The sequence below is a fragment of the Rhinopithecus bieti genome, unplaced genomic scaffold (assembly GCF_001698545.2).
Source record: "Rhinopithecus bieti isolate Rb0 unplaced genomic scaffold, ASM169854v2 scaffold_69980, whole genome shotgun sequence".
Taxonomy (NCBI): domain Eukaryota; kingdom Metazoa; phylum Chordata; class Mammalia; order Primates; family Cercopithecidae; genus Rhinopithecus; species Rhinopithecus bieti.
Window position 1 is genome coordinate 813,999 of NW_016826299.1, and position 23,417 is coordinate 837,415.

A 23,417-nucleotide genomic window follows, 5' to 3' on the forward strand; every position below is an offset into this window, starting at 1 on the left:
GGGATTCCTGAGATCCCACTGGGAAAAGAGGCCTGGGGCAGAAAAGACTTTTCTGTGCCCGCTGTTTCCCATCAGAGCAGTCAGGAGAGGACATGTGCCAAGCTCAGATGCAGGCCTTTAGGGAGAATCATGGGGGGCTGGGGAGTGCCACACTTTGGTCTCTCGGAGCACCTTAACATTTTCTAGTTATCTGTCCTGCCACGAGCTTGGAGGTGGGGATGGGTTTGTCCAAAGCCCATTGCGCCGTGGTCCCTGGGACCTGTAAGAATCAGTAGGGGATCCCTGGAGACCTAGAAACGCAGGCTCTCTGTGCCCCAGGCCTCCTGAATGAGATTCTGCATTTCACCAGGATCCCCAGGGGACATGTGCACATGATAATTTGAGAAGTGCTGCTCTACGGGACTCAAACCATTTAGATGGGCTGATTCTCCACTTTAGCTACACATTAGAATCACTAGGGAACTTTTAAAAATCACCCATGCTGGCCGGGCGCCATGGCTCACTCTTGTAATCCCACCCCTTTGGGAGGCCGAGGTGGGTGGATCACTTGAGGTCAGGAATTCTAGACCAGCCTGGCCACCATGGTGAAACTTCGTCTCTACTAAAAATACAAAAATTAGCTGGGCATGGTGGTGCACGCCTGTAGTACCAGCTACTCAGGAGGCTGCGGCAGGAGAATCGCTTGAACCTGGGAGGTGGAAGTTGCAGTGAGCTGAGGTCATGCCACTGCACTCCAGCCTGAGTGACAGAGCAAGAAACTGTCTTTAAAAAAAAAAAAAGAAAAAGAAAAAGTTACCCATGCTTGCTCACTCACTGCCCCTCTGCCCCAGGATGCTGCTCCAGTGGGTCCAGGTGGTGCCATAGCCCTGCCGGTTTGAGTCACTACCCAGTGACTCTGTGGGCCATGGTTGAGAAGCACTCCTTTAGATCACCAACTGTTGACCAGGAGGGGGAGGGAGCAGTGCCTCCTGTGGGACTTTTTCAGATGACACAGTCACCCACCCAACAGGCCCCAAAAAGACCAAAGGTCCCCTGTCCCCACCCTCACCCTCAGGGCTGCTAAGAGGAGCAGCAGGAGGATAAGGGAGCCTCATGTGCACTGGAAATGTGGAGGTGCTACCCCCAAATCGGGGACAGCGTTCTATCACCCATGCCACCTTGATCTCACACTAACAGAGCAAAGCCTTTCTACCACACAACTGAAAAAAGACATATGTCTAAAACAAAGAAAAAGAAAATTTACAAAGAAACAAGTTGAACACTCTGGAAAGATTTATTGCTGGACAATGTCAAGAAGCAAATTCGTCTCCCATTTCATAACGTGATGGATGTGAAAAGACACCTTCCAGAAACATCACCCTGGTCAGCTGCTGGACATTTCAGATGGAGTAAAAACACTCCAACAACTGAACAAAGTGTCTGCCAAGCCAGGTACAGTGGCCGATCGTTAGTTAACACGGTTAAGGGTACAAACATGGGCCTCTCAGACTCAACGTGTTGACTCTTTCACCTGCCATAGTATGGCCTAGCATTTAAGAATGAGTGTTATAGCATTAAGAGAGTGTTCAGATGGCAATTCTGTGATTTCTGAGTTGTTGACCTTGAAGTTTCCAGGCTTCTCTTACCCTCATGTTCCTCAGCTATAAAACGGAGATAAAAGTACCATGTTCCAGGTTGTCATGAGGATTTTATGGCATTATTTTGTATTTATGGCATTATTATTTTATGGATTAACAAATATTCATTAACAATGATATCCTATTGGTCTTAAAAGTGGTACAACTGTAGTGGAAAATCTGGCAGTATGTGCCGAGAGCTTAAAGATGTTCAAGACCAATAATTCAACTTCTGTAAACCTACATTACAGAAATAACCTTGAAACCAAGTATTAAGAAATGGGAAGGAAATGCTTTGGGTGGGAGCGAATAACTAGAAGCAACCCAAATGTCCCACAGGAGAATAAGGATTAGGACAATAACTGCACATAGCACTCCCACAGAAGATGATCTTTCTTTTGGTTCTGAGTGCTGCCCAATTTATGCATCATTTTTGATCAAATTATTAAATTGTAAAAAAATAAAATAAAATAAATGAAATGATGCTTCACTTGATCACAGGAGCTAGGTGGTGCCCTAGGTAAATGTCACTGATAGACGGTTAAGAGAAAAAAGCAAGATACAGCATTACATGCACCTTATAAGTGCAATAAAGTCAAAACAAAGTCCCTTAAACACAGAGAAGCAGACTAGGAAAGAACATGTCAAGATGCTCATTGTGCTTATGTTTCAGATAGCGGGATTCTGGATGATTCTTTTCCCTTCTTCCTTTTTTTAAATCATTTTTTCAATTTTCCTTAATAAACATGTATCCTTTTATAATGAAAAAACAAAACTAAATCCTTATTCTTAAAAGTTCTTTAACCCAACATGAAGTGATGTGCCAATTGTTAAGATCTGTGAGTCTGCAATCAATTTTGTACACGGTTCCTCAATTTTTAGAATTTAGGAATCCCAAGATACATTTTATGATGAAAGAGCTCCAAATATGGACATTTGATTTCCATTGGTTGAGAACTCCTTGTTCTTACATAGCCTAGACACCATGCAGGATGAGCATGGCAGGTCACACCCAGGCAGGCATAAGCATGGCCCTGTCCTTACCGTTAAGCGTCTCCATGGCGTGTTCTGGACACACAGCTGACTCCTCCGGCCCCACACACCAGTACATGCTGGGTGGTCTTTGCGACATGCCAGCCATCAACCCTTACAGCAGCCAGTCTTCAAAGGCAGGTCCTGCTGTTGTCACTGCCACTGCCACTGGCCGTGGGGTGCATTAAGGCATGAACTCATAGCCATGGATGAGCAGAAAGCATTCTTGTTCTGGTGGGTGAAAAACAATAAAATCAGAAAGCCTTTATAATTCCTGTCCTCCTCCCCTGCAAATATCTGCATGGGTTCATTGAGTTTGCCCTCTGCAACATTCCTTTTTGTAGTTCATCTATCCAGCCAAACCCATCAGGTGTGGTCAGTGGGAAGGCAGAGCTCCCCCCATCCCATCTTGATGCTGGGCTCAGGTCTTGTCTACCTGAAAAGAGTCTCAAAGAAACCCCAGACAATTGCAAAACACATACTAGTAACTGACTCAATCATCGTTCAATCAACACACACCCACTGTCACTTGCAAGGCAGCCAGGCTCTGTGTGAGGCTCAGTGGCACCAAGATGGTTAAAGGAGCCTCTTGCCCTCAGGAGCACACTCCAATGGGGGTAGGACAGATATAGTTAAGCACACTCCAATGGGGGTAGGACAGATATAGTTAAGCACACTCCAATGGGGGTAGGACAGATCTAGGACAATACAAGGCTCTCCTTTTGCCCAGGGCTAGTTCTTCTGGAAGCCAGAGGTGAGTATGTCATCCCAAAGGGGCAGTCAGGCAACAGTCCCAAAGACAGGGAATTATTACTGGTTATGAAGTCAAGTTAGTGTGAGCTTTAGCAGGAAGCTAAATGACGGAGGTTAGCAGAAGTGAGCCTCAAAAATTCTGCCCCTTTCCCAGGGGATATTTGGCAATGTCTGGAGACACTTTTGGTTGTCACAACTTGGTTGGGGGAGGGTGCTACAGGCATCTAATGGGTAGAGGTCAAGGATGCTGCTAAACATCTTACAATGCACAAGACTGTTATTTGCAACAAAGAATTATCTGGCTCCAAAAGTTCCAAAGTGGAGTTAGACTAATCTCTGACTATGATAAACTGCTGAGACCAGGTGCTGCTCTTCTATGCTGGGCCCCCACTGAGCTTGGAGTCGCCCCCATGGGCATGGGTGTCCATCCTGGTACCATGATTGAAGGACCAGAGGAGGGTAAGACCCATGCCCAGCTCAGGCCTGAGACGAGGTACTACCGTAAGAAATGCATGTGTGCCTACCAATGTTCTTATAGCGTATCCTATATGTAATGAAGTATGAGGTAATTAGCACCCCTTGTCTGTGTTCTCTCAGATAGACAACTCTGAAATGGGGGGTGATAGTGCAGCCAAAAATATATTTTTATATCAAGGTTATGTAAAAATAATGCCTAAGAGAATCTGTAAAGGCAAAAGCACAGTGTGGATGTCAAAGGTGTGGATTGCCTCTGTCACATGTTAGCAGTGACCCCCCCCAGCTGAAATTTATGTGTGTCTCAGTTTTTCACCTGTTAAAAATAGACATCCACCCGTATGCCCTGGCCCGCTGGCGGGGTTACTGTGTGAATTCAACTAAAGTAAAGTTTCTGCTGCCTCTCTGTATGACAGGGCTGGGGTGGTCATTACCTGCAGTATCAGTGTGCAGACTTGGAGGCCAGGGGGTCTCCCACCTCCCCCTAATGAACAAGATCAGAATATCAACGCTGGAGGGCAGATGCCAGCCTCACCAGTGGGTAGGTTCTAGAAGGTGCTGTGAGCAGTAGGAGGAGCACGAAGTAAGATACAGGACAAGGCTGTGGGAATTTCTCACCTAAAAGCCTAGAAATCAGGCACCTGGACCAGGTGGACTAGACTCTTCAAGGCAGGGGAAGGCGGAGCTAGAAAAGTCAGGCTCCAGCAGCCTTGTGTATGCTGCACATGTTTCTGAGCCAAAGAGGGATGGTCGAGAGAAACCATGTGTGGGAAACACCCGTGTTTGAAGTTGGGAAGCCTGAAAAGTCGAAGGAGGAAAGGAAAAACAATCAATCTGGGCAAAATGTAGGGGATGATTAAAGCCTTATAAATAGCGAAACCTGATTTGGAAAATCAATTTGTGACAGAGAGAGGAAGAGCCAGCAAGACAGAATCTGTTTTAAAATAAAGGCTCCAAATCACACATTCACATCCAGAAACTGAAAAGCACAGTTGCCATCTGCTTTCAGACACCTCTCCAAAAACAGTACCACACATAACCAACAGCATTTCAAAAATCCAAATGCTAGACATTCTTCCTGAAAACAGAAGTGTCTTACCATACAATGTTTTTAAGTTTAAAAAAAATCTTAAAATTATTTCAGGCTAACCCTCACCCAGCACATTTTGTTCCCCTTTTTATTTTCAGTTTCCTTTTGAAAATCACTTTACCAGTGGAAGATTTTGCCCCTGGAGCAGTTTTAAAATTCTAATTAGTATTTTGGCTTATATTCTAAGGTAGAAGTTTTAAGATGAGGTAATTCAAATTTTGCTCAATCTTTGCCCTCAAATGGATCTTTACTTCCTCTTGCTTCTTTTGGGTTCAGATCAGTGCCAACAAATGATGGTTACAAGTTACATGTTATCATTATACACCCTAAAGAGGACATCAGGAGGTTTTCTGCACTAATGATGGTTTAAATGATTTTTCAAAACCTCATCAATTTCCTTTTGCCAACTATTTATACCTGTATAAATGAATAAACCTAAATATTTAATGGAAAAGAAAATAGCCGGGTGTGGTAGCTCACACTTGTAATCCCAGTACTTTGGGAGGCTGAGGCAGGTGGATCACTTGAGGTCAGGAGTTCGAGATCAGCCTGGCCAACATAGTGAAAACCCATCTCTACTAAAAATACAAAAATTAGCTGGGTGTGGTGGTGGGCACCTGTAATCCCAGCTATATGGGAGGCTGAGGCATGAGAATCATTTGAACTCAGGAAGGCGGAGGTTGCAGTGAGCCAAGATTGTGCCACTGCACTCCAGCCTGGGTGATAGAGCAAGACTCTAGAGAAAAGAAAAGAGAGGAACCTGTCATTCATTCTACAAATGTCTTACTGAGTTCTTTCTATAAAGACGGAACTTCATGAGTTTGTGAAGCTGGTGGGGGAGCAGACAGCTAAGTAATTGCTATAAAGTTTCTGACAGCAGAGAAACCCAGGTATTTTAAGAGGCTTGGGAAGGACTGTCGATATTGAAGAGTTAGAAGACCCTTGTAAGCAAAGCATGCTAGACATGCTCATTCATATCACCCAGCTCCTTTTTGAATGAAAATCCTGGTCAAAATGGTTAGCCCATGAGTCTGGAAATCTCTTGAGTGCTATTTGCATCCCTTACTAACGTTGGCTTGCCTACAAAATGTGTTTAATGGATTTATGGGAATCAAAATATCTTGGAGCTGCAGGCCAGAGAAATATGTTGTTCTCAATCTCAGATGAGCACAAAAAGGCTGGTGGACAGAAATGCTCCATGAGTCTGAAACCACAGGTTAGTTAAGGTTGTCCATTCCCTGTCCAGTCACTCTACCACCATGCAGAGGGTGACTCCCTGTACAGTTATGGGAATGAGGGCGCGGCAGTAAGCAAGACAGACCAGTCTCTGACCTCAGCAGCTCCAGTGGAGACCACAAGGTAATTAAGGAGAAATTAAACAGATAAAGAAGGAGTACAGAGTGGGGACTGTGGGGAGGCTGCAGAGTGAGGGATGTGAGAGAGAGTGTGGGTTTTAAGAGGGTGACCAGGGAAGGCTTTCTGAGGCTATGTGAAGAGTCGGGAGGCAGCAGTGCAGGGGCCTAGTGCTGGACAGTGAGCTCAGTCAGGGTGACTGGGGGCAATGGCCTGGTGGTCTGAGATAGCAGAGGCTGGATCAGCTGGGGGTGTGAGGAGAAGGAGGTCTCCTGGATTGCATGCCAATTGCAAGGAGAAGCTACTGAAGGATTCCATACAGAGGACTGATATAGTCTGATTTACCCATTTAAACACACACATGCACACACACACACACACACACACACACGCTGCTGTATAGAGAATGGCGGGAGGGGGAACTGCAATCCTACAGTAAAGAGATGCTGGTACCCAGGACAAGAGGTGGGGGACATAAGAAAAAAGGGGACAGACCAGGACACATTTTAGACATAGATTCAACAGACTGAATGTTTTTGATCTGAGCATCTGAGTTGATTGTGAGGTCACTCCCTGAGACATAGACATTTGGGAGAGGGAAAGGTTTGGCTGACAGCAAAACTTCCTTTAGGAACAAATTAGGTGTGAGGTTAGTTTGTTATACTATTTTCTCTTTCAGGACATAGGCACAGATGAAGAAAACCAAATCATAAAAGACATTTAACGTTAATATTTTCCAAAATTGTGCATGTTCTAGCTGTCCCTTTAATGTCTGGGCATTTTGATACCCTGCGAGTGAGTGGCAAACTCTAAAATTAGTGTATATGGTGAGAGGTTTGCTAAAAGCTATATGCCCCTGTTTCTCTACCTGTTGCAGGGGATGTGTTTGTGGGAGAAAAATTTCGTGACCTCAAACTGTGAAGGGGTAGGTTGAGATGGCCACAGGGGTCTTTAAATTCTCCACCATCGTCTCCCCGCTGACCCTGGCCTTACTAGGCTTCCTCGCCTGCGTCCCTGCCTGCCAGGAAGGTCCCATGTAGGTTGCAGAGACCATGGCAGACATAGCAGTTGTATCTGTACCAGCCAGAGATACCTGGGCAAGAAGCATAACCCAGACATTGAGGAGGGTGAAGCCTCGCTGGGCCACCTCGCAACACCAGGAAGCCCTGGAGCAGTGAGAGACTCCTGGGCTGTCTCTTGCCAACACCCTGGCACAGGCACAACCGCGCGCTCACACTCCGCCCGCTCCCAGTTAAAGGACCGGGTTTTCTCCAAAGGGAAAGGAAATATATGGACGCCCTGGTGTATTTCCCTGCTTGTGTTTCTTGCCTCTGCTTCCCAGCGTTCCCGACCCTGTCCCATACAGGGTTTCGGGGTTCCCCGCTCGGGCCCGCACACCCCCCCTACCACAGGCTGGCTGGGCTACGGGCGTGGCGGGAGGCAGCGGGGACGTGAGACTGGGGGTCACCCCACACGCTCTCCGCGCCCCTCGGGCTGCGGCCCCTGCGCAACGGCCACCCATGCCCGACCATGCGGCCGCCTGGAGCGCAGGCCTGCGGCAGGCAGAGGCCAGGGCTCCCCGCGGACGCGGGCGCGGGCTCCGGATTCCCGGGCCGGCCGCAGGAGGCAGCCAGGCCCCTGGGGGGCGCGGGGAGAAACAGCACTTACCTGCCCGCAGCGGCCGGGGCCGGCGGTAGCGGAGCGCCCCGGGACGCGGGCCGGGCGGACCACTGCGGTGCCGGGGGCCTGGCCGTCCCACCGCCGCCTGCCCCCCGCGCCTCGGCCCGCGGCGCGGGGGCGGCCTAGAGGCGCACTTCCAATCCTGAGGCCGGCGGGCGGGCGGGGAGGGCGAGTGGCGCGAAGAGCTCGCAGAGCAAGGCCGCCGCCAGCTCTCCCCGGAATGGTTTCGAGGCGTCCCCTCGGTGGCCGCCTCAGTTTCCCTAGCCGTAAAACGCGGGCGATCGCGCTCAACCCCCGTGCCCCTGGAGACGCCAGGGTCCGCGGGCCCTTCTAGTACCAGGTCTCTCCCTCAGGTTCGGGCACCCGGCTCCCTCCACGCGGGGCAAGCGCGGCGATGAGATTGGTCGGTGCTGCGCCCAGCCCCGCTTTCACTATCCCTCTGCTCTAGTGGCAGCAAAATCAGCAGATCAGCCCCTAACCTACATGTGGCCCATACACTCCGGCCATAAAAATTAAAAAGACAGGGAATATTCATTTGTGTACAGTTCTTTCCAGGACAATACAGAAATATGTAGTTCTAAAGCGTTGACGATTTGCAGTTTGCACATCCTCCATCACATGGATTTTGCTAATTCAATTATGGATGTATGCAGAGAATTTGCTGTTTGGTGAATCATTTTTAATTGTCGGCTTTGGGGGGAATACATAAAACATGGAATATTGGTAATTTATCGTGTTTCAACCTTTCATAAAGGTGTCATCAGGCTGCTGAGGCTAATATATAAACGCAGACCATAAAGATCCGCGTCCACGCTGCAGGAGGGCCTCACACTGAGCTCCACGTGTCGACCCAGGGAGAAGGCCTGCTCAGGAAAAGCAGGGGGTTCCACCCCCTGCAGGACCAGCACCCTAGGCTCCTCTCCTGGAATGTTATGACTCGCATATTCCCAGGATTTAGCGCAAATCTCCCCCACCCTCACTGACATTTCACAGAACCCGGGCAGCTACAGGGCTCCTACAGGACCTCCCGGACACCGCGGGACCGTTCCTTGAGCGGCTTCTTGGGTCCCTGGTTGGCGAAGGGACCACCGAGTAACTCTGCTCTGCTCCGGGGAGGCTGCTCCTGCCACTGGACGAGTTTCCAAAAGGGTGAGCGCAGTTCTGCAATCCTGTTCTCATCCCTGAGGGCCTCACACCAGTTTGCAGGAGCCAGCAGTGTGATTACTACAGATAAGTTCCCAACAGTTTGCAGGGCGTGGTGTCCTCAGTGCTGAGAGAGCCCTGCGACGGAGGCGCAGCTCCTCCAGGGCCCGCAGCCCCGCCACCTGGCGCCACCGCGAGGGAGCGCAGGCCCAGGGCCCGGGCAGCCGCTGGAGGGGACGCGGCTGAGTAAGACGGGGCACCTCCACTTCCCTTCTAAATGAGCTTGGGAATAGGCTAGGAAATGTCCCCAATGTAGAAAACAGCAGGAACATTTGACACGCGGATGACCTGTGTTGAGCCCGTTACATTCCCAGCATTTAATTCTAGCCATTAGGTATGCGTTAGCCACAACTTCTCATAGGAAGGTTATTGCAGGTAAGTTAAGATTCCTTTCCACTTCTTCCTAAGGCTGGCTGACCCATGGTTCTCTAGCTTTTGCTGGTATTCCCACCCGGATTCTCAGCACCCTAGGTTGGAATGACCCCTCCTGAGGCGGGTGGTCAGCTGGAAGCCACCTCCCTGAACTGACTTTTCTCTCTTTTTGAAGGCACAGTGGCTGAGAGCTCCTTCTGTGTTTTCTGGTTGTTTTCTTCAGCCCAGTTCGCAGTTTCCTCAGACAGTCTTCCTTGAACAACTTCCTAAACGCCCTTCATGAACCCCTTTCAAGCTCATACCTAGGAGCAAGGAGCAAAGCTTCATCCACCAGCAGGAGAAGCCAGGACATCCCAAAGGGTCCACTTCTAGAGAGTGTGCCAACCCCCACACGCACACCAGGCACACAAATGCATGTGTGCACACGCACGCTACACCCTCCAATTGTCCCCAGAATGGCTCCCTTCAGGGAGTCACATTCCGGGACACCAAATGAGGGAAAATTTCCTTCTCCTATAGTTTTCTGCTTGCATTTGGATTGAGAAATAGGATGTCTCTAAATAATGTGTCTAAATTCTCTTAATGTAAGTGCGTATGTTACGAGAGATCTGATGCCAGCCTCCCTTAAGTTTTTGTTAAAGAGGTGGTGCTTTGCCACCCATGTCAAAGTGATCTGGGCTTTCTACATCAAATGCACAGGTGAGGCTTCAAGAACATACCCCAGTACCAGCAATGATCTTGATCCAGTGTCAGTGTCAGCTCACAACGTGGTGATTGAGGCTTCTTGGTTAGAAGCTTTAGAAACTTGAGGTCAGTGAAACCCAAACTGATCCTTTCTCTAGATCCTCAGAGGAAAAGGTGACAAAAACAGACACTTGTGCTCACAGTCAGGGGCACAATGCTGTCCATCAATCCTCATGCAGTCCTCCCCACCATTTCCCTCACTGACATCATCACCACTTTATGATAAACGGAGACTCAGGCAGCTTAGATGACAGCTGAAACTCAGTCAGCTATGATGTGGAACCTCTGAGGCCCAGCTCCTTGCTTGGTCAACCCGAGCCCAAAGAAATGGGTTTCAAAGTCAGGCAAAGCACTAGGCCCAATTGACAGAGTAAATGTAATTTTATGCTTACATTATTGATCCTGCTTTAATATCAGCCATTTTGTACAGGTCTCAGAAAGAGAAAGGCCTGCCACAGAATTCAAATGAGTTTGATCTTTAAATGAAAAAGCATAATGTTTCCCAAATATCCAAGTTTATTTTATCATTTTTGCATTGTGGAACATGATCTGCAGTTAGGATCAGAATTCCCAGGCCTATAGATTTTTAAATCACACCACAGGGGTAAACCTTAAAAGAAGTGAAACCTAACACTATATATATTTCCATTTCTAAATACAGTATATTACAGAAGGTTAAATATACCACCTCTGTGTACTTACAACTATAAAAAGATACATTAACTATACCAATTATAAATAATGTAGCATTTCATATTAAAGACATTATTGTACAATGAGAGAATAGGAACCCTCTAACGTGTCACTATCAAGGTTAGTGTCTATAGCTACTTGACATAAAATACTGAAAATTCAGTGTATGAAGTCAAATCCTGATTTAACAAGTTATTGGTAGTGTGAGTGATAAGTGTTAGCTGATGAAGGGAAGGTAAATGTGGTAATTTATATCTCTGACAAGGGTGATAGGCCCATTTTATACATGGTTTTCCTTATACACACACTGGTTCTGATATGGGGCCTCATTTTGTTATTGCCCTCTCCAATTTAATTTGCAAACTTAAGCACCACTTTCCCAATTAGGAAAGTACTAGTTAGTAACCATAAAAGTATCCGAATAATACATTTGTTTTTGTATTTGAAGCTACACGGGAACACTTTCAGTTTCCCAAGTTAAAACATGAAATTGCACATCATCATTTGGATACCTAAAGAGGAAAAGAAAAAGTCACAACCTGCCAGTGAAATACTCAGGCCACTTGGATGAAGACCCAGGTCCTCCATAGAATCCAGGTGTTATTTACTAACTAATCAGAAATTAACATCAAAATAGGACTTAAAAATAACAAGGCTGTGTTATAACAGCAGTCTTTCCAGTTGTGTATGCTTTACTCATCTAAAATGGGTAACAGAACTTGAGAAAAGGAAGACTATATAGACTTATCGTAAGCCGTTAGTGAACATGATAGAAATGCATAATTTGTTAAAGCGAATTACGGCTCTGATTTGTCAAATGAGGGGGTTAATTATCCTGGGATTTGCTATGCTGTTGTGGTGTTAGAATATCGGATCTTTAGCAGCAAAGGTAATATCAACAATATTTTCTGCTTAAGAAAGTGCCTTGGTTAAGATATCATTTTTGACTAAGCTCTCTGGGCTATTGATTCTGTCCTGTTCCAAAGGCAGTATTGGTTTGAAGCTGAATCTCACGGTCAATGTCAATATGCAATCCACAAAGACCCTGACATCCTTCCACGGTATGCACTTCCCAAAAGTTTCTCACCGTGAAATCCTTTTTTTTTTTTAAACAAACAAACAAACAAACAAAAAACCAAAACGTACTGTGGGTCCTTTCCCATGGATTGGTCCCACTTTTTTCTTGGAAAGAGGCGTGGCTTGCTCTACGAGCAGGTCCACCCTGAGGAGACCACAGGAGCCCTGCTTGCAGAACACGCAGGGGGGTTTTCCCACGTTCTTACTGGAGTCAGATTCAGCAAAGCATTTTAAGCAATGGCTGGACACTTCAAATACCACTCCCTGTTAACAACGCCCTGAGTATCTCACTGTCTCCGGGATCTGGGTTAAAGGGAAAAACAGAAATGACCAACAGCTCCCTCCCAAGGCAGGACTGCGATTTCACAGACAACATATGGGCATCCCCAGTTTGGTGAATTAACAGGAGAGTGAGAGGAAAACAGCAATCATTCAACTCCAGGTGATGTAAAGCCTCCAGAAGAATGTGTACGGGGAAGGTCAGACATGTCATTTTTTTCTCCAGCACGTTTCATCTGCCACATTCCCCTGTCTGATGTTTGAAGAAGGAGCCCCGCCTTTCCTTCAGGGATTCTTGTCGCCAAGTTTGATGGTGACAGTTTTCACTTCTGTGTATTCGGCCAAAGCATATTCACCTCTGTGATCACAGAAAAGAGGAAAATTCAAAATGGGCACGTCCCTTAGCCATTGTGTAGAAACTGTTCTGATGCTTCATCATTCCATCAGGCCATTGGAGGCTTATGCAAAAGGTCAAAATGTGACGACTTCATGGAATAATAGCCAGGACTATAACACCACTAGTAAGTGTTAGTAGCTGCATATGTGACTTAAATGTAAATATCAAGGTTTTCTCGTGTGTGATGCTTTTGAAATAGCCAGGACTAATGGCTTACCTTTGGAGAATAAAGGGGATTTAAAAAAAAATAAAGAGGTGAATTCCCTGGGATGGCAATAGAGAGCAAAAAGAGAGGGCCTAGTGGACGGTGGGGTGAGTTTGAACAAGGGAAGAGCAGAAATTACACTGGGTTTATAACTTTTAGATGGCAATTGGGAGCTGCTTGAAGAGGAGACAGAAGAGGCAGAGGCCCAAAGCCATTGGCTGGGGATGTGGCCAGAGGACCAGAGGGAAGAACACTAAGTGCCTGAAGTTGACCTCAGAGTGCACAGCTGGGGACCAGTTGTCAGACAGTGAGGCCAGCCTAGGGGGCGTGAGGGAAGCAGACATTAGCACAGACTGGACACGGGGAGTCCACAGCCTTTGAGTTTACATCCTTGATGTAGTTCCTTTCTTCAAATGTTGCAGGGCTCAGGTGATCCTTCCCTGGCACCATGGTCTGTCTTCAGGGTAGCTTCCCTTCCAAGACCCGAGAGGCAGCTTTGGAGAGATTTAAATCCCTCTAAATGCTTGATCTGCTGTCAGGTGAAGAAAAATGTGTGCTTGTTTAGGAAGAGATGAAGCTAGAGGTGGCCACTAGAGTCTCTGTAGTTAAAAACACCTGTGACAGAATCCCATCTCCTCCCTTAGACCAATGATTCTCAAAGTGTGGTCCCCAGACCAGCAACATCAGCCTCACCTCTGAACTTGCTAGCAATGCAGATTCTCAGGCCTCCCCCAGCTCTACTATGGTAGGCAGAATAAGGATCTCCCCAAAGGTATCCACAATCAGATCCCCCAAGCCTGTGAATACGTTAGGCTACGTGGTGAAGAATTAATGTTGCAGATGGAATTCAAGTTACTAATCAATTGACTTTACAAGAGGGAGACTGTCCTGGATCATCCAGGTAAGATCCAGTGTAATCACAAGGGTTCCTAAAACTGGCAGAAGAAGAGGCAGAGCAAAATGAGATTATAGAAACAGGTTCAGAGATGCAGCAGTGCTGGCTTTGAAGACGGAGGATGGGGCCACCAGCCTAGGAATATCAGCAGCCTCTAGAGGATGGAAAAGGCAAGGAAGCAGATTCTTTCCTGAGAACCTCCAAAAAGGAATGCAGCCCTTGATTTTAGCTCGGGGAGACCTGTGTCAGATTTTTATCCTACAGAACTATAAGATAATAGATTTATGTTATTTAAGCCACTGATGTTATGGTAACTTCTTGTAGGAGCAATAAAAAACTAATAAATGTACTGAATCAGAAACTCTGTGATGGGGCCCAGACATCTGTATTTTAACAAGTTCTCCAAGTGATTCTGATGCATACTCAAGTTGGAGAACCACTGGCTTAGAACTATGTTGCTTAGGTAAGTTCTTTGCCTTCCCTGAGCCTCAACTTCATCAACTATCAAATGGGAATACCATCACCTCCTTGTAATTATAACAATTACAGATAATCATATAGAGCACCTACCATGTGTTAGGCAGAAAATGAATGGTAGGTGCCATTGAGATTTTTAGGTCATTTCCTAAAACAAATAGTTGCAGAACCCATGAAAATAAGTGAATTATTTTATAATCTTTTCTAAATATAACACAAAATATAAAAGCCATAAACAGAACACTAAATTCTACTTTTGTAGAGCAAAGACTCCATCAAAACTCCCAAATGACAAACTAGAAAAAAAAATTTACAACACTGTATGAAGATCAGAGTGTGATTTTCCTTAATATACAAAGAGCTCTTGCAAACCAACAAGAAAAACACAAATAATCAAATGGAAAATCAACAAAGGACAGGAATAGTTAGTTTGCAGAAAAGAAATACGAATTACCAATAAGTGTAAAAATGGTGCTCAACGCCATCATGATTAAAGAAATGTTACCAAAACAGTGGTAAGCCCATTTTTCATGTGGCAGATTACTCAATTTTAGGAATTTATTCTGAAAACAATCTCCCACAAGTGCATAAAGATGTATACACAAGGAAGTACATTAGCATGGTTTGTAATAGCAAAACCACTTGGAAATACACAAAAGTTCCTCATAGAAGATCATCAATAAAAAGAATGGAAGGATATCCAAAACCCAGTCTCAATAACAAAATGTAGCTTGCTCCCATTTCATTTGAAAACAGAAAAGAACACACATATATAAATCCACTGTATGCAAATAAAATGCACAATACACTTTAAAAAGTGAGAATATAATGTCACTTTGTAAAAATTCAAAGCCAATGATTTCTCAAGTTAGTAAAGAAAAGAAAACAAAGTGATAAAATCAGATTGAATTAACACATAACTGACACATACAGTAGTAGTAAAGAATTCTTTTAAGAATAAATACATAGCTCCTCTCATTTTTTCTATTTCTGAAGTTGCTGTCCTGGTTCAAATTCTTGCTGCTCTTATTGAACCCAGTGGAACACCTCCTAAATGGATTCTCAGCCAGTCTCATCCACTTTGGAGTTCAAAGCTATCCATGAGCCCAGCCTTACTCCTATTAAACCTCACCAGAATGTCAGGAGGCACAGGGACTGGTGGCTGTGCTGTTCACTGCAATATGCTCAGAGCCTAGCATCCTGCCTGGTGAATCAAAGATACTCAAGAAATATTTGCCAAGCGAATAAAAGAATGAATGAGCAAATGAATGATGGAACAACGTTTACCTCTAACAAATTGGATTGAAGGTCAGCGAGTGAAGCCTTGACTTTCCATATCTCTATTGTGTAGATTTTTTGGTTACTGTATCATTTTATTAAGAAGAAAGGCGCCCAGGAGGAAGAGGAATTTCAGGCTCCATCCTGAGACCCGCACAGAAACAGCTCCCAGAGGGACCCGTGGGTGGGCGGCCAGAAGCCAGCCCAGTCCAGGTGGCCGGGGACGGGGAAAACCATGGAATCCCCCGCACGACGCTCCAGCATTAAAAAAGGGGAACTTCTCGCAACATGAAGACATTAATTAGAGACAACTGAAAACAGAAATTGGTTTTCCAGGCAGTTTCTAGGCTCCTTGTGAATTATTTTTAAATATTTTATCAAAAGCCTTGAGAAAATATAGGCCAAGGGTCTAAAAACCAGACATTCAAAAAAAGTCCCGATGGTGGCTAACTGGCAGGAGGATACATGGGCTGTGTTCAGTGAGTCCTCCCTGAGCCCTGCTCTGTGCCAGGCGAGGGGGTGTTAAGGAGCCGAAAGCACTGTGAGGGTGGCAAGAGGGAAGGCTGCAATGAGGGTGAATCACCAGTGCAAAGCCGTACACACCAGGGATTGGGGGCCCTGCAGCTTCTATACCCAGAGACATTTGCTTTGGGGACTGGAGTTCTTACTGTGGGGTGAGGCTGTATCTGGCCTCTGGGAGGAGGACTGTGTGGGGTCTAGGTTCCCCAGCCCTAATGACCCAGCTGGTTGAAGGCAGCAGATGAAAGGGGATAAATGACCACGCAAGCCCTGGGTGGCCTCACGAACAGGTGGTGGACAAGGGTGACCCCTGTTGAGCAAGGTCCTGCACTGCGGTGGGTCCAAGGACTAAGCTGCCAGCATTCATTTCTGACTGTCACTTACCAGCTTCCTGTGCCATTTTCTCATCTGAAAACAGCTGGACCCATCTCATGGATGGGTGTGAGGACGGTATGAACAGGCACAGAGAGCTCAACAGAGCTTGCCGCAGAGTCTGTGCTCAGCAAATCCCAGCTGTTGTCAGTACTGTTGCTGTTGGAGGGCCCAAGAGGGGACACTGGTGACCCCACCCCCGGCTGCCTGTCCCTGGAGGGGCAGGTGTAAGAAGTGATGAAGCAGGGGCTCACAGAACTCAAATACAAATAGGCCACTAGAGGGAGGAAATGCAATTTCTGCAAAGGGGTTTCATGGCCAAGAATTACTGATGTGCCCTGAAGAGGAAGCCAGCCATAGGGATATGGGGGAGTCTAATGGGCAGGCTTCACTCACATGTGCAGACGCCTTGGGGTATTTGCCGAGAGTCAGGGATGGACTACAAAGCAGGACTGAGGTGGGAGGGGGACAGGACCCCAATTCCACATAGACTGGTCAAGAGCATCTGTTCAGGGATGGAAGCCAGGCCCATCCCTTCATAGCATCTTTAAGAATCTCAAAAGAAAGCCACAAAAAGGCTCCAACCAAGGCCCAAGGTGAGGGGAAGCGTTTGAGTCTGTTCCCGCTGGAAGAAGTGCAAACAAGTACAAGGGAGTACATTTGTATATAAATAGGACAGACTGGTGAAATAAAAGGAAGAGTTTGGATCCCTAGAGATGTCCCAGGAACCTGAGGTGTTGTCACAGATGGTTCCCTGGGAACACTGATCCTACAAAATGTTTGTCCACACAGGCTAATAAAATCCTGAGCAGGGGAGAGAAGATAGTGTCCGGCTGGAAACCACACATCTCCACTCCCTAGAGGCTCTGGGCCTGGGCCAGACACAAGAAGTTCCACCCCTTAATCTAAACCTAGGGAACTCATTTTCCCAGCAGGCAGGACAAAAAAGGAAGTGTGGATCAGTTTGCACACACAGTGGAAGGGTTTGCAGTGGGTTTGCACACACAGTGAAGGGGTTTGCAGTGGGTTTACACACACAGTGGAGGGGTTTGCAGTGGGTTTACACACACGGAGGGGTTTGCAGTGGGTTTACACACACAGTGGAGGGGTTTGCAGTGGGTTTACACACACAGTGGAGGGGTTTGCAGTGGGTTTACACACACAGTGGAGGGGTTTCCAGTGGGTTTACACACACGGAGGGGTTTGCAGTGGGTTTGCACACACATGTGGAGGGATTTGCAGTGAGCTTGCATGTACTGAGAGGGCCGCAGAGGCCCAGCAGGAGGTGTTGTCATATGCCTGCTGGGAGGGGCCCCTGCTAGGCTCAGAAAAAAGGACCCAACAGGTAGGAGCCTTACCTGGGTCAGCCTTACGTGTCTTCACTGCTGTGAGTGGGGAGTTGTGTGAATAATGACACCCCACATCTGGCAAAAAATATACTTTTCAATTCTGCCTGTGTCCCCATTCAGGGAGCTTCTGTCAAGTATCCACTGAACATCCCCAGCATGATGGGTGTTGGGCAGACACAAAAGTTGAGGTCTGGAGCGGGGCAGGCTGGGGAAGGGAGCGGGAACGGTGGGGGTGGTGGGTGGGAGAGAGGAACGGATGGGTCCCCACTAGCCCTAGAGTGACACAGCTGGCCCAGACAAAGCAGGATGGCGGNACGGAGGGGTTTGCAGTGGGTTTACACACACAGTGGAGGGGTTTGCAGTGGGTTTACACACACAGTAGAGGGGTTTCCAGTGGGTTTACACACACGGAGGGGTTTGCAGTGGGTTTACACACACAGTGGAGGGGTTTGCAGTGGGTTTACACACACAGTAGAGGGGTTTCCAGTGGGTTTACACACACGGAGGGGTTTGCAGTGGGTTTACACACACAGTGGAGGGGTTTGCAGTGGGTTTACACACACAGTGGAGGGGTTTCCAGTGGGTTTACACACACGGAGGGGTTTGCAGTGGGTTTGCACACACATGTGGAGGGATTTGCAGTGAGCTTGCATGTACTGAGAGGGCCGCAGAGGCCCAGCAGGAGGTGTTGTCATATGCCTGCTGGGAGGGGCCCCTGCTAGGCTCAGAAAAAAGGACCCAACAGGTAGGAGCCTTACCTGGGTCAGCCTTACGTGTCTTCACTGCTGTGAGTGGGGAGTTGTGTGAATAATGACACCCCACATCTGGCAAAAAATATACTTTTTCAATTCTGCCTGTGTCCCCATTCAGGGAGCTTCTGTCAAGTATCCACTGAACATCCCCAGCATGATGGGTGTTGGGCAGACACAAAAGTTGAGGTCTGGAGCGGGGCAGGCTGGGGAAGGGAGCGGGAACGGTGGGGGTGGTGGGTGGGAGAGAGGAACGGATGGGTCCCCACTAGCCCTAGAGTGACACAGCTGGCCCAGACAAAGCAGGATGGCGGTGGAGGGGGGCGGTCAGCAGATTGGAGCCTGAGTCACTGCCTGCAAATCTAGTGGATCTTGTATTCAGCCCATGGCAGGCTCAGAATGATGGACACACTTACAGTTCTCTGCCATTTCCTGACATTTTAAAGCCACCAAATGGAGCCTGTGCATAGAGGGCGTTGTAGCAGTTGATCCTAGAAAATAATGAAAGAAAGTTCAGAGTCATCTGGAGAAGACCCCCTGGCTCCTGGCACTGCAGCCACTGAGCCCCCATTGCAGGGCATTGACTAATAAACAGTCTTTTGCCAAAGCTTCCATGATGAAAACACAGGGTGCTCTCAACTTTTGTCTTCTCATTCTTCCCATCAGCAACATTTGGAAATCCTCAAGTACAGAGTGTGTTTCATTGGGATAGGAATGAAATGATAAGGGGAGAAAAAAGAAGAGAGGGTCAGGCATGATGACTTATGCCTGTAATCCCAGCACTTTGGGAGGCTGAGATGGATGGATCACCTGAGGTCAGGAGTTCAAGACCAGCCTGACCAACATGGTGAAACCCCATCTCTACTAAAAATACAAAAATTAGTTGGGCATGGTGGCATAAGCCTGTAGTCCCAGCTACTCAGGAGGCTGAGGCAGGAAAATTGCTTGAACCTGGGAGGTGGAGGTTGCAGTGAGCTGAGAGTGTGCCACTGCACTCCTGCCTGGGGGGACAGAGTGAGATTCCATCTAAAATAAAAAAAAAAAGAAAGAAAGAAAAATCAGGGTGTAGAGGAATAAGAATTAGCTTTGAAATGAGACAGATCTGACCCTAAAGTTCTCCTGCTTCCTGGTTATATGATTCCGGGCTTATTGCTCAACTTCTCTGAGCCTCAATTCATTAATCTTTAAAATGAGGATCACAAAACATCATCTGCAGAATTACTGATGAGGCAGGGACTGATATAGCTATTTTGCAGATGGGCATGAACTGCTTTTAGAATGAGAATGGAAAACAAAGTTGGAGGGGCAGTACAGCACAGGGGTCACAGGCACAGGCACTGGAGCCCTGTCAGCCATCTGCTAGCTGTGTGACTCTGGGGAAGTCACTTCATCTCTCTGTGCCTCAATTTTCTCATCTATGAAATGTAGACATAATGGCACCAACCTCAGAAGGTGGTCATGAGGATGGAAGGAAGCACTGAGATAGTGCTTGGTACATAATATACAATGTAAACAATGAGAAACTCTCAGTTAATAGAAGAATAAGGAACTTAGCAAGAAGCAACTCAGGAGAGCTGAAATACACACACAGTCAACTTACCAGACTGTTCCAGACTCTAAGGCAGAAGCCAACTTCAGGGCTTTGTCGAGGTTTTTTGTGAACACGGCTGCTGTGAGTCCATAGTCAGTGCTATTCGCTCTTTTTATCACTTCTTCGATACTTTTGAACTTCAGTATTGGTTGCACTGGTCCAAAAATCTATGATTAATTGCAGGAATGGCAATGAGAGGCATGACTGAATGGAAATGCATGCTGTGAGCAAGCATTTCCTTCTCTTTACACATTTTTCATATACCCAGAGCACACACATGCATGAAAAATGATGATTAGAGAAGAAAGAACATCGAAACATTTCTTTAGCTGCAATTACCGTTGAAGACTGAAGGGAAGGATTAAAATGAAACAAAAATAAAAAATAATAACAAAAAATGTATGTTATGTTTAAGATGTCTCGTTGTCATCAGGGTTTCTGAGAAACCCAGCCAGAGAGTCTTGGAGTAACCCAGAGATGCACAGAAGACAAAATCTTTAGGTAACTTTTTTGAGAGTTGTCTTGAAGGATATTTGCAGGCACGTTGTAAGACTGTGCTCCTACCTCTTGGAGCTGTGTTTTCAACCAATGAAGATACCCTAGAACATTTCCATAACAATTACCAGAGAAAGGAATGGCACAATATTCACCACAGTTTGTGATATAGCAAAGAAAAGGAAATGGAAGAACTAAGGCTTGAACATTTAAAGGTGGTTTTAAAGGGAGCTTGTAATTGATTCAATATTAGACATAATTATAAGCCGGCAGGATGGTGCCTGGCCTGCCAAAATACCTTCCAGGTTCCCCAGGACCTCTCGTCACAGGGATGTTTAAGGAGCTGAGCTTTATGCCATCACCGCACATAACAATCTCGAGGAAGACACCTCTAAAATACCTGTCCCAGAAAGCCCTTGGCAGGGACTCATCCTTTCATGTGCCCCAAAAGATCATGTCCAGGGTCTAACCTCCTGGGATCCAGCTCTCCTCTTACAAATGCTGTGTGGGAACCAGTTCCCATCTAGTGTAACAGTGGGGTTAAAAGACAAAGATTTACACTCTTATGGGAGTAAGGGAGTCTCCTTAATTTCCCTCATTTCCAAGATGTCCGTAGTGGAAAATGTCAATAAGAATTCCAGCTGTGACACGTTCCTCGAGTGAACACTTGAAGTTTAGTCTGGGGGGCCCTGAAGGCAGCTTTGGGCCCTGAATCCACAGGCTCTTGAATTGATCCCTGGCAAAACCCACAGGTGGCAACAGTTCTCCACCTGCAGTTGCATGACTGACTCAGGGACCCGGTGTGTTAGATCAGAGAGGGCTTGCTTCTCCCCAGAGAGGGTGAGCCATGAGTGAAAACTAGCTAGAACAAACAAGGTACCTGCTGTATCATGCTTGGAGTTCACCAGAAGCAGGGACAAAACGGCTTCCCTAGGGACCCCAAAGGAGAGGGGAAAGACCACACAGAAACAACAACAACAACAACAACAACAAAAACAAAAAAACGCTCAGATCACAAGGATTTCTGGGATCCCTGGGCCCTAGGGAAGAACTCCTGTTCGAAAGGCCCTGCAGGCTGCAGTCTTGCCACAGCCCCCTTGTACCTCCTCTTTGGCAATCCGCATGTTGTCTGTGACTTCTGAGAAGACAGTGGGTTTGATGAAGAGCCCCTTGTCTTCCATGGCTGAGCCCCCACATTCCAACTTGGCTCCTTCCTTCTTTCCACTCTCGATCAGCTCTAAGATTTTGTTGAATTGCTTTTGATCAATCTGCAAAACACAAACAAAAAGTGCAGCCTGGCTTCCTTCTGGGCAGTGGCTGCCATCTCATGTTTGCAGTGGCCTTCAACATGATCAGCCGTCCTCCCTCTGCACATTCTTGTCAAGTCATGATCCATGTAACTAATGTGCCTTGCAGGTAAATATTCCTCTGATGCACAGAGCTGGACTCTTTGGAGCAGGGGAGAGATGGGGAGATAGACTCGTCTCGTCCTCTGGAGGTTTGGGACTTATTTACACTTCTATCTCCCTTTTCCATGCAGCAAAGTTAGTCCATGGGTGACACAGGTCTGAAATGGTCACATTCTTTCCTCTCCCAACTCTTTACATTCTACTCAGGTTGCCAAATTTAGCAAATAAAAATACAGGATGCCCAGTGAATCTGAATTTCAGAAAAATGACACATATTTTTTTTTAGTATAATGCATGTCCCAAAACAATATTTGGGATATACTTAAGCTAAAAGTGCATTCACTGTTTATCTGAAATTCATGTCTACCTGAGTGCCATGTATCACCTGGCAACCCTGTGCCCTGCTCAGTTGGCACCATGAGTCAGGGTAATAGTTACTGGAATTCTCCTATCATGATGCAGAGAAGCGAGAAGAAAAGCTAACCACCTTACTCAACACCCCTGGGGACAAAGAAGAATGAAACTCCAGGTGGGGCGGAGGGGCTGCTCCTTGGTTGGTGGGGAACAGCTCATGAGAAAGATTCTCCCTTTTGCTCTCTTGTGTAGACGTCTCCTTGGCTGGAGTTTGCCCTATACCACCAGCCTGACACACAGCTTGTGAACATGCTACTGACCAGTTGTCAAAAGCGCACCCTTTTGGGAGACTGCTCAAGGGGCAAAACGCTCTTTCTGGCCCCTCCACTGGGCCTTCTTCCTGAAATCTATGGGAATCCTGTCCTTTATCATGATCTGTGGCTGGTCTCCCTCCTCTTTGGCTAGGAGAGACAAAGCTTTACTAGGTTTACTTTAGCTGGGACTTTTAGATAGGAAAACTGGTTTTATTCCAATAATCATAAACAGAAAAACAAGCAAACCCAGTGATGCGATTGTATGACAGTCTGTCCTGGAGGAGCAGGAGAGAGGGCATAAACCATGCATGCCACTTGACCAATCATCTCGTGAAATATGGACCTAGTTTAAAAATACTAACTCAGATCCATACCTCACACATTATACCAGGCCAAACTCCAAATAGATCAAAGATATAACCAGGAAAAACAAAACCATAAACGTTTTATGTGTGGGAGACGTCTCCTGTGAACTTGGAGTGCCTTCTAATGACTCAAAACGCAGAAGCCAAAAAAGAAAAGATGTATAATTTTGAGTATGTAAAAAAAAGGGGGGGGGCAAAATTGGAGCAATGTCTAATGGCCTTCTAATGACTCAAAATGCAGAAGCCAAAAAAGAAAAGATGTATAATTTTGAGTATGTAAAA

The 23,417-nt window shown here is 46.6% G+C and overlaps 2 protein-coding genes and 1 long non-coding RNA gene across 3 annotated transcripts in view; 1 reads left to right on the forward strand and 2 right to left on the reverse strand.

Annotated features, from left to right (window-relative positions):
- The window catches only part of LRRK1 (leucine rich repeat kinase 1), a 150,778-nt gene extending 146,209 nt beyond the window's left edge, over nt 1-4,569 (reverse strand). Inside the window, exons 1-2 of the mRNA XM_017863388.1 lie at nt 4,494-4,569; nt 2,661-2,879 (exon numbers count right to left, since the gene is read on the reverse strand). Coding sequence (XP_017718877.1) covers nt 2,661-2,757 — 97 coding nt within the window. The 5' untranslated portion in view covers nt 2,758-2,879; nt 4,494-4,569. The remainder of the gene's footprint in view (nt 1-2,660; nt 2,880-4,493) is intronic.
- Nucleotides 4,570-8,143: 3,574 nt separating this feature from the next.
- Nucleotides 8,144-14,224, forward strand: LOC108522930 (uncharacterized). Its single transcript, XR_001883643.1, has 2 exons — nt 8,144-9,576; nt 11,459-14,224. It is a non-coding gene; the product is annotated as an uncharacterized LOC108522930 (long non-coding RNA).
- The window catches only part of ALDH1A3 (aldehyde dehydrogenase 1 family member A3), a 37,624-nt gene continuing 25,027 nt past the window's right edge, over nt 10,821-23,417 (reverse strand). Inside the window, exons 10-13 of the mRNA XM_017863389.1 lie at nt 21,797-21,961; nt 20,208-20,365; nt 19,024-19,098; nt 10,821-12,724 (exon numbers count right to left, since the gene is read on the reverse strand). Coding sequence (XP_017718878.1) covers nt 12,652-12,724; nt 19,024-19,098; nt 20,208-20,365; nt 21,797-21,961 — 471 coding nt within the window. The 3' untranslated portion in view covers nt 10,821-12,651. The remainder of the gene's footprint in view (nt 12,725-19,023; nt 19,099-20,207; nt 20,366-21,796; nt 21,962-23,417) is intronic.